This window comes from Trachurus trachurus, assembly GCF_905171665.1.
Source record: "Trachurus trachurus genome assembly, chromosome: 12".
NCBI classification, from domain to species: Eukaryota; Metazoa; Chordata; class Actinopteri; order Carangiformes; family Carangidae; genus Trachurus; species Trachurus trachurus.
Window position 1 is genome coordinate 27,489,756 of NC_139908.1, and position 11,198 is coordinate 27,500,953.

Sequence of the window (11,198 nt, forward strand, 5' to 3'; positions counted from 1 at the left end):
TACATTACATTAAAAGTCCATTCCTCCTGCACATTCTCCTCCTCTTCATAATCAAGTGTAACATAACCATAGAAGTTTTAATTTAAATTAAGATTTTAAAAAAAAAGTGAATATCCACAAGTAAAGATAGCTCATATATAAAAAAAAAATATGTAGTATTTTTTAAATTTGGTAAAGACTCTGAACCCTTGAATTTATAATTAATTTATTAATGCATTATGTTAATAAAGAGCTCATCCGATGTTGAATAACACCAGTACCAGTTATTATCAGATACGATGAAATGTTAAACCTGATCTGCCGGGGATGCTTTTTATTTGGCCTTTGAGACATTCATTGGTTGGTATGGTGGAAGGAGAAACTTCCATGATTCGGCCCAACCTGCAAGTGACTTCATGGGTGTCTTTTTCAGACTACCAGGCTGAATCAACAACTTCCAAGATTCTGCCCACTCTTCAAAAAACTTGGCTTTGGTTTCATCCTCCACCAGCATAAGCTTCTTTCCCGAAGGAGACCCTTTCTTGGGACGAGGTTGGGTTTTACCTAAAAGGTGGCATCCTGCCCACTTCCTCCCTGACTGTTTATCCGTGTTAATGTTGCCATACAAATTTCTCTTCATTTTGGTCTTTGTTGTAATCACCATAGGGTCAACAGGTGCCTTAGTACTACCCATGCCCTTGCTCTTTACACCGCCATCCTGCAGGAACTGATGGGAGTTTCCCCAAAGTCTGAGGATTGCAGGGTTGTTGCTGAAGCTGGTGTTGATTCTGTTGTGTATGTTGCTTTCTCTTGACCACATAACTGTATAGTGGCATGGGTTAGGAGAGGACTCCACCCAAGGTTGTTCCACATGGGGCATGGGGTTGGCAAGTCTGAATGACCTTCCCCACTTAGATCCATGCTCACTGGCAATAGGATGCAGCTGTTGATTAGTGCTGTTGATTTTCTTCCCATGAGATTCATAATGATTTGTTTGATGGTTCAGAAGTGACCCAGCTTTCCATGAATCCCTCCAATTTTCCTCAGGGTGTCTTTCCGTGACCATCTGATTGACAAATGACTGGATCATTTTAGCTTTGGCTGTCTGCAAATAGATCTTCTCTTTTAGGGTTTGGATCTCCATACCATGTTCCATCCTGTTGTCTTGAATCATCTTCTCAAACCATTTCTCTGTGTGGAAGACTGACCACTTCCATGCCTCCCTCCACTGCATCAGTGAGGGTTTATCATGGTGGAACTGACTTTCTGAGACCATCCAGGCTGCCTGCCAGTCAGCAACTGATCTAACACACTTCTTCTGAACTAATGAATCATCAGAATGGTGGCAAACGGTACTTGACCCTCCTTGGCTGGTTTCTGATCGGTGCTGGCCCCTAGAGAACCTCCATGATTTTTCCCAACTGTCCTCCACATTCTTTGAAAATTCCCCAAAGTAGTTTTGGTCCCTTGCCCGATCTACTCGGGTTTGGGGTGTGGTGACCCAATCCTGCTGCCAAAGTTCAGGTTCCTGAAGTCGAGACAGACAGGTGAATTTCCATGAGTCTTTCCACTCTGTGTTTGTGGGCTTCATGTCTCCTCTGTTATCTGACATTCTGAAAGGCCTCACTCTTCTTCTCTCCACCCTCAGTCTGTTTTTCAGTGTCTTCCAGGAGTTGCTCCATTCTGAGGAGAACAAGTTATTTTCCACTTGTTTAAGAAGAGGCAGCTTATATTGATTGGATTCTTTCTTTGGCCAATATATTACATCATGTTTCAGTTTCTCATATAAGAGGTCTGCTTCCTTTGATGGTGAAAATTGCTCCTTTGGTTTCACTTCCAGCTTCTCAGCCTCCATCTCCATCTTTGGTGGCAAGGCCTTTAGGACCTTCTCTATTTCTTCACAAGGTTTTGACATGTTCTTGGTCACCTGCCATGACTTATCCCACTCTGAGAAATCATTATAGGCATTATCTTGATGTGGCTTCAAGGAGGGATCAGAATTCCCATGCTTGTTAAAGATCATCATAGCTGCTGTCCAGTTAGCACACTCAGATCCTTGGGATTGAGGAACCTGGGAGCACCCATGATGGTTGACAAGCCTCCAACATTCTTCCCACCTGGAGCTCATCTCCTTAAGCGTATCTTGCTTATCAACAGACTCATCCATCAAACCACCATGCTCCTGCTCACTTGCATGTTTGGTGCATCTCCATGACTCACTCCACTCAGATGAACACAAGGCTTCATTGAGTCGCTGTGTCTCCATCAATAAGGTGAAGCATCCAGTATTCTCTCCATTCATGGATGATGTATCCTCCTTCTTATTGTTATTGTTGCTAGGCTTTCTCCAGGACATATGCCACTCCTCAGTGGATAGACCTAGGTTTAGCTCTAGTGAGTCTTCCACATTGCGGTCAGGTCTCTTCCAGAGATGAAGACTGCATGGGTTGATCATATTGGGCCCATTTGCCCAAGGTTTACCTGCTTCACAGTAAGGTTGCTGTGTAGCAAACATCCAGCACTGGCCCCAGTCTGATATGGCTGTGCCTTCTGCTGGTGATGGCAACGATTTGCTGTACTTCCATGACTTCCCCCACACCATAGCTGAAGGTTGAGTTTGGGTGAGGTACATGAGTAACTGTAACCTGTTATTATAATTATTGTGCTGCCCCTCTTTTTTGTTTGAAGCTTGAGGGGAGAATCCTCCACTCTGGGCTCCTGGTCGGCCAAGTGGACCTGAACCTGCACCACGAGGAAGCGTAGGAGGAGCCTGGGGGCGTTTACTCTTCCAGACATTGTCATTGTCTGTGTGAGTCTCGGCTGGTTTAGCCTTTCTTTCCACCCTTTTGTAGTTTCCCATTTTTGCAGTAGAACGATTTGCCCAGTCCTTGTTAATGCTATGGAAATAAATATAAGAAAAAAAGACAAAATATATAAGATACAGGAACAAAATCTCCAAAGACAATGCAGCTAATCTCCACAATCTAACATTAACTTCCAAGGCATGTGTGGATTTTTCATGGTGACTTATGACCAGGCCCGCACGGAATCTGCGGCCGCGGAGCTCCGACGAAAACTCCGCGGTATTTCCGCGGAATTTTGAACACAGTAGTGTAGCAGTTTACTTGAACGCGTTTCGCCCCCGCCCCCTTCCGCTGTCAATATTGTGTCAGCAACAAAAGAAAACAACCGAAAACAACTAATCTACCGGTAAAAAAAGAAAAAAAAATGTCGAAAAACCGATTCACAGCAGAAGAACTGAGGCGGCGTCACTTGTCGACACGGGTCACCGCGGCTGACAGGGCCTATGAATTTATCAATGATTTTTATGCGGACGGGGGCGTACTCTTCTGTAAAGTTTGTCAACACTCCGCTGATTATCTGAGGAGACAACCCATCCTGGAGCAGCTGAAGTCCCAAAGGCACAACAACAGGAAGAGGAGTGGATTGGGTAAGTAGCTGGTTAACATATTCAATTAATTTAAATTTGTTGTCACCGTGTTTAGACGACTCCGGTTGTCACTATGAGGGCGAGTAGCCTATAGCCTACTGGGTTAGCGAGTTGAACGTAAAAAGCCGGCTTAACTGTAACAGGAGGGTGGTTGTCTTTTAACCCGGCGGCTAGATCACCATCATCCTGTCCAGGTTATGATCAGAGTTTCATCCTAAACCGTCTGTAAAAGCGCCGCAGTTTCATTATTTAACTCATGTAGAGCTGCGTCACCTTTATTTTGAAAGTCCAGCGGAGCGGATCAGAGCCAGCGTTTGTACGGAGGGAGAGAGGAGAGATCAGCTGATCCGCTGCTGTTACTTTCTCTCTGAGCGTCTCCTACAGATGTTCAGCTGAGGGAAGACGCTGCTGCTCAGCTGTTGAGCCGAGCGTCAGGAGCTCATATTTATATTTTACTTTGTGTAGTGTATAGAGACACTGAAAGAAGTTGTCCGCTCGCAGCAGTCACATACACAGATGGATAATCGGTCAAGTTAATAATTTCACTTTGATGTGGCCAAGAATGAACTATTTTCAGTGTTTTTCGGATGTTGTATGACAGTGCTGCTCAAATGCAAACATTTAATGTCCACTTTGTTTACACAGTTTAAAAGGTCTCTGTTGTCTTTGTACAGAGAGAATAGCCCATGAGATTTGTACTTATAAATATTTTTATACGCACACCCAGCCTTGTTTTCTAGGAAAACACACTAGCATAATTGCGTTCAAACATGATTTTAAAATGTCAGTTGCTGTTGCTCTTATTTTATTTTGTTTAAATGGATAAAGCTTCATATTTAAAAGTAGCGCAATGTTGAGCTGTCATAAATTAAAAGCAGCCTCCTCTCTTATTTGCAGCAACAGTGTTGCTTCAGGCTGTGATCTTTTTTTTTTTTGTATGGCTCATACTCTCTCCATTACAACAAGCTGCTTTTATTTTAGGCTATTTGTTGTTGTTTTTTTACTATGGACTAAAATTGGCATCTCTGCTAAATGCAGTACATATACATTCCATCAAATATGTATTGCTCCTTAATATGCATGGCCCCATCTAAATACAAAGTAAAAGTACAAGCTTATGTTTACTTTATCTTACATTCTGTGTAATAATAATACTGTACTATGTTTCAATTATTCTTTTTCTTTTCTTTGTCTTATAGTACGATCTAGGACTCAAACCCTGGCTGCCTGCCTCTCCAAGACCCCATCAACAGCTGAGAGGAAGGAGTTTGTGCTGGATTTCACCAAGGCTCTGGTTGAAGCAGACATTGAATTAATTGACCAGTTTTGGTAATGGTGGTCGTGATCTCAGTGCTGTGCTCAACAGTGAAGAGTGAGCCCACACATCACTGAAGTTGATGTTGTAGCTGTTGAGGCAAGAAATGACTGCCTGACTGTGTTGAAGTTAACTCTGTCGAGGAACACTATATCTGCTGCCAGAGGTGGCCTGCCAACAGGTTGCAGAAGAACTGCCAGGACACAGCGGCCACAGGCGTCTGTCGCTTCATTTAACAAAACATAGATGGGCTTTCCTTCCACCGCACACTTGACGTCCTCCACCATCTGAGGGAACAGCTCTGGCAGGTAGTCGGAGCAGATGTGGGACGGAGCTGGAAGGGACCCGCCCTGCTTGCAGTATTTCTGCAGAAAAGCAGCCACTGACCTCTAAGGCTGTTCGGGACCTGAGAGCGCTGCTAGAAGAGAAAGAAGCTACTCTAAAGGCCCATGCCATCTTCATTGTTGAGCACAGCACTGAGATCAAGACCACCATTACCAAACTGCAGGAGACTTCCAACCCCTCTGCTGCCACTATTCATGGTCAACTGGAGAACCTCCTCATGCTGTTTGAATATGGCCGCACTGTAGGGGCTGAGGATTGACTAGCTTTCTTGCTCGTTAACTCTGTTACTTTCTCTTTTATTGATTGTTAATGTAAGTTTTTTTCAAACTAGTTGCAGGGGGGTTCATAGATTATTTAAAAATAATTTGCACAATATTTATTTATGCAGTTGTTCCTGATTTATTTATTGGATAAATTAAAGCAGAAGTAAGTGATATATTTGTGTTAATATAAGTCTTAAATAGTTGTATCTTCCGACAGCAATCACTTACATAGAGTGTTTGGACCGAAACACGGGTCTGTCAGTCCCTCTGCTCTGCTCTGAGCCCAGGAGAAATCATTTATCATATCCTACAGTTTTTATCCAATGAGGAGAGAGAACGGCATGAAGGGCTGTGTGTGCAGCCAAGGGACGCCGTGAATGTGGCGACGTAGGGACGAGGATTGTTATGGTGCGTTCAGGGCAACCCGTAACTCGTGTTATTCTGACCTGTGAAGTCGTACCAGTTTGATCTGGTACGACTTCACAGGTCAGAAGTTACGAGTGGCCGTTATAGTGACTTTCACAGGTAAAACAGGTCGGAGAAACACGAGTGGGTTGCCTGGAACGCTACAAAGTCGTAAGCCGTGACTTGAAGCTGTAATTTACGATTTCAAAAGCCTGCCTGGAACGCAGCATTAGCCAAAACGACCGGATCGCTTACTTCTGCTTTAAAGGGACAACGAGGAGTTTTGGAAAAGCGAAGCGTTTTCACACTACATTTATGAGCCTCCGCGCACACCGTACATTTCTTTGACCGGTGCAAGACAGACTCATGTTTTCATTCATCAAAAATTAAAGTCAGAGGTTCACATACCATCGTAGTTCCGACCATAAACGGCGATTCTGCGGCGTTATTCTCATAACTCGCCACCACTAATAATAAGAAAATAACGATAGAGACAGAATGATATATTTAGCGAAAATGGAGCCAGTAACAAGCGTGGGTAGCGTAGATTCATCCACATTAATGTGAGACTTTTTTATAACCGAATAGAAACTCCTCGTTGTCCCTTTAAGTAATGCAGGGTCTTGTTCTAATCTTAAATAAGCTGTTCTTTTCCATTGTACATAAAACAAACCTGTTGTTTTGTGGTTCAATTTAATTATGTATTTAGGTTATTTAAAACCTTTTAAAATTGTTTTTGTTTCAGATATCTATTGAATATGAATAAGAATTTGCACTATATTTACCTATTTATTTATGTCTTTATGACATTATTTATTGAAATATCCTAATTTGTACATACTGTATGCTCAGAGTTGATTTTTTTTTTTTTACACATTTGCGTAGCCTAGTGGGTTCCATTACGTCAGCGTGGCAGCTCCTTATATGGATTTTATTTAAAGTAGCACTATGCACATCCGTTTAAGTGCTGGTGCAGGACATAAAACTTTTCCAATGATTAAAAAGAGGGAAGTCTGCACAAACAGTTTTTATGCTCCACCGATTTATTTGTACAAAAAAGCTCTTGGCGAGGGTGTTAAGGAAAAACTCCCCTTTAACGGGGCAGAAACCTCAGGTAGACTAGGCTTCAAGGTGAGCGGCCATCTGCATTGACTGGTTGGGTTGAGAGAGGAAGAAAGAGAGAGAGATACACAGACAGAGAGAGATAGATAGAAAGGGAAGTAAAGAGGAGAGACGGGTGCAACAGCAATAACATAAGTTTTTCTCCGGGAGCTTCTGGGTTCTGACTTGATGCTGCAGGCGAGAAAGTACAGGAGTGTCCAGCCTTCCACCCACCACCCACCCATTAGGCAATTTTAATACAGGATTTTACTTGTTAAAAGATGCTATTTTTGCTCTAAACACATGGATTATTGTACTAGATAATTGTTTAAAACCATAAAAGAAAAAGAAACTACTCCGCAGAATCCCGCAGATTTTCCTCCTGAATCACCGCAGAAAACCAGAAAAAAGTCAGCAGATTCCGTTTGATTCACTTATGACATCTGTTTCTCCTTGATTGTCATATCTTTTTAAAGTATCACATCAATATTGCAGTAAGATTATGTTAGGAATCGGGGTCCAAAATGATGGACTTGCGTCTAATACCACTGTTTCCAACAGGGAAAGGTATCAGACAATGCTTTCAAGAGCTAAAGTTGGTCACACTCTCATACTTTGCACTGTACAGTACAGTAATATATATGCAGGTTGCTGCTGCCATTCAGCATGTTTGATGTATTTATATCAATGGATCAAGTTCAGAGATGTACACCAGTATGTATAAGGGTATATACAGTATCCCTGTGCTGTTTATATTTAGAATTTAAAATTACAGGGTACAGGGTAGTTGCACTCATGAATCCAGGGTTTTCACAAGATAATTTTAATGTATGTGAACAAAATCAAACGTCCCATTTAGACAGACCCTCCTCCCTTTCTCACTACAGAGCTTGGAGAGGAATGAATGTGAGATTCTTTTCTTGTCACAGCTGTGAATTACTTTTTCACATGCCAACATGGGCTTCAGTGAATTGTAAAAGAAGCAGACCTCTTAGGCTGCATGCCTTTGAGCACAAAGATGCCAGGTGTTTTAAAGAAAATGGTCATTGCGTTTTTACCAGCCAAAACATTTCACAACCACAATGAGCTTCTGCTTTTCAAAGAGGCCGTGTACACATAGGTAACCTGGGAATTGACAGGTCTTTAGGGATATTTTGAGAACCTATTAATTCCTGTTGAATTAGATGGTCTATCAGTTGTGGTGACAGTGTGTGTTTTACACATGAAATGACTATGTGCTGCTGATGCTGTTGAACTGATTGGTATATGAACAGAATGTCATGAGACTTTGTATTTGCTGTCTCATGTACAGTAATTCTATCCTCATCCTGCCCTCCCTCAGTGTTCAGCTGCAAAATATTCGTGTCAGTTTGTTCAGGTATTTATTACTCCTCTCACTAAATGTGTTCAGCTGCCAAGGCTGCCCAAAAGGTCTTCACATATAATTCATTTTTAGTACATGTTGCCACGGTTTGGGCTTTGGTTTCTGGATTAACCTCCTAACCTTTAGTCTTTGGATAGATCCAATTTCTTTCCTTTCCTTCGACACCTTAATTTTCACCTCTTTGAGCATCGAAATCTTAGGCAAAAGAAACCCCAAAACAGTTACAACCTGTTTCCGTAAACTCACCATCATACCATATACTACATGTCTGCCCTTAACATTCCAGCTTTCTTCTGTTATTCTGCTTCCATTTGGCTTCCTTCGTACTTTTGAGATTTCTGTCTTCTTCCTTGTGACTTGTTGGACTTGTGCCTGCTTTAGTCTGCTGTGCAATGCTTGCTGGTCTTTTTTGATCAGTAAACTTTAACTTTTTCTTTACATAACATGCCTGTTAGTTTTGCTGTGAGTCCATTCTTTAAATACAACAGCTAGGCATCCCTCAATGATGGTTTTGGTTTCTAATGAAACTGAGAGGCCAATTAACTGACCACCTGTCACTATAATGCAGGGCACATCATAAAAACTTTCAGCAAAGGCTTAACAGCTTAATCTCCTTGACGCTGCCCTTGTTACAGGTATAAAAACTTCCCTCTTTTTTTGTTAGCTGTTGCCCAAGAAGCAGGTGGTTAGGAGTGACTCTGTGATTTGTTTATACATTTATTGGTAACATTTTATTTGACGCCTATCTCTACTTATAATGAGTTATAATGCAGTTATAGCTCTGTATAACTATAGTTATAAACAGGTCATGTCAGGTATTATAATACGTTATAATTGTTAGTAACTCACTGACAATGCCCACATCGATAATGCATTATAAATATAGTTATAGTTATGTTATAATATGTTATAGTATATGTTATAATGTGTTTTAATTGACTTATTGGCTTATAAACCACTATTATCATAAGAGTTATAATGCTCAATAATGTGTTAAGCTTATTCTTATGAAGTCTTATGATAATTTATGAGTCTTTATAATGATAGTTATACATGTTTATAAGCCAATTATAACACATTATAACTATATTTATAATGCATTATCGATGTGGGCGTTGTCGGCAAGTTACTAACAATTATAATACCTAACCTTATAAGTCATGATAAAATGCTTTATAGTGTGTTATGATTATTGTTATAAAGCATTATGATAATTTCTGAGTGTTTATAACTATAGTTATAGTGCTATAACTGCATTATAACTCTATAAGAATGGTTATAATGCATTATAGAGATAGGCGTCAAATAAAGTGTTACCCATTTATTTTTTAGGGTACACAGGGAGGCTATAAACTGCCAAAGATCTTTTCAAAATATATGGAATAAATTCAAATATGTAGATTCAGGTACAAATGCATTAGCTGGGATGTCTTGGTGACACCCAGTATCCAATAAAGCAAAATCAGTCACATTTCAGAGGAACTCTATATTTTACAATGATCTCATGAAGTATTTCTTTTTAAGACTTCAGACAACCTCCCCACAGAAAGACAAACAGTTTCAGTTCTTACGTGGGCAAAGCACTCCTCTCCAGTCGTTCGTGCTCCAGCTGCAATTTCTGATGGTGCTCTCGCAGCCGGATCTCCCAGACGTTCATCATGATGGAGGCATCGCAGCCAACCACCTCAGGGTTCTTCTCACTAGACATTGTTTCTTCACATACAAAGACAAAGAAAAACTCTTATTAGAATTATTTTTCCATTCACAATTGCCTCAGATTTTTTAGATGCCAATAATCACACCGCAGGGGCAGAGGTGATGTACCTTACACCGCAGATCCTCTGTGTGTAAACCCTGTGGACAGCTTCACTCCCACAAACTGCAGCTCTGGGAGTCATTAACATGCTGATAGATATTCAGAGGGCTGGAAGGTGGGGTTGAGGGGTGGGCGGGTGTCTCAGCTAAAAATATAACACCATCCCTCTCTCTCTCTCTCTCTCTCTCTCTCTCTCTCTCTCTCTCTCACTCTCACTCTCTCTCTCTCTCTATCTGTCTGTCTGTCTGTCTCTGTGTGTGTGTGTGTGTGTGTGTGTGTGTGTGTGTGTTTCTCTCTCTCTCTGAAATATGTCACACGCAGGGCACTGGAGCTGATTTACAGCTTGGGAAAATTGGATAAATAAAGTGAGTTCAGTTTTTATGAAGTGACTAACAGTGTCAACAGAGACTCACAAACCAATCCAATCACATGGGAGCAAGGCCGTGGAGTCAACATTGGGGGGGGACCAAATCTATCTCTTTATATATAAATCTATCTCTTTATATATGTATATATATATATATTTATATATATATATATATATATATATATATATATATATATATATATATATACACACACACAGTATATCCGTACTTTCCGGACTATAAGCCGCTACTTTTTCCCCCTCCCTGGTGTCCCAGCTCTCGTCTCTGCACACCGCAACACAAACGCGCTCCGTAACCTGTAATCTTTTGTATATGATGGTTAAGACTACACAAACACACACGCCATAACATAGTATATGCTATGTAACGTTATCCACCGCTCCATTTATTGATTTTTTGCCGGCTTCTGGGAAAACAAATGCACATGGGCAAGAGGAGCGTAACCAAAACAGCAGAAAAGCGAACATACTTGCACAGTTCCCTACTGTCTTTCTGTGTAAATATCTCATGTTACAACATGAAAACCTGCAGCTTATATTCAAGTAAGGCCAATATATGTATTCTTTTAAAATTTAGCTGGTGCGGCTTATATACAGGTGCGCTCTATAGACCGGAAAGTACGGTAAATTCGCTAACACATGGGATACTTTTTTATTTTTTTATTTTTATATATTGGGGGCAACATTTTGAGCATATCTGAATATTGGGGGGGATGTGTAGTATATGGTAATTATTACGGCCTTGCATGGG

At 41.0% G+C, this 11,198-nt stretch overlaps 1 protein-coding gene across 2 annotated transcripts; it reads right to left on the minus strand.

The window, feature by feature from the left end:
• LOC310994873 (uncharacterized protein) lies at positions 1–10,157 on the minus strand. Of its 2 annotated transcripts, none has more exons than XM_083983753.1 (3): positions 10,068–10,157; positions 9,815–9,956; positions 1–2,876 (listed from the first exon to the last, which is right to left on the minus strand). In XM_083983753.1, the coding sequence occupies exons 2-3, from the start codon at positions 9,949–9,951 to the stop codon at positions 314–316; spliced, it is 2,700 nt and encodes an 899-aa protein (XP_083839879.1). In that variant the 5' UTR covers positions 9,952–9,956; positions 10,068–10,157; the 3' UTR covers positions 1–313. The 2 variants fall into 2 exon arrangements, with proteins under 2 accessions (XP_083839879.1, XP_083839880.1); XM_083983754.1 differs by having other exon boundaries at positions 9,815–9,953; positions 10,068–10,123.
• Between the last annotated feature and the right edge of the window lie 1,041 nt (positions 10,158–11,198).

Bases quoted from the DNA above. Each gene is read 5' to 3' on its own strand.
- LOC310994873 (XM_083983753.1), bottom strand. From the start codon at position 9,951: ATGTCTAGTGAGAAGAACCCTGAGGTGGTTGGCTGCGATGCCTCCATC. The intron at 2,877-9,814 runs GTAAGAACTGAA...TTATTTCCATAG, and splicing joins GAGAGGAGTGCTTTGCCCAC to CATTAACAAGGACTGGGCAA.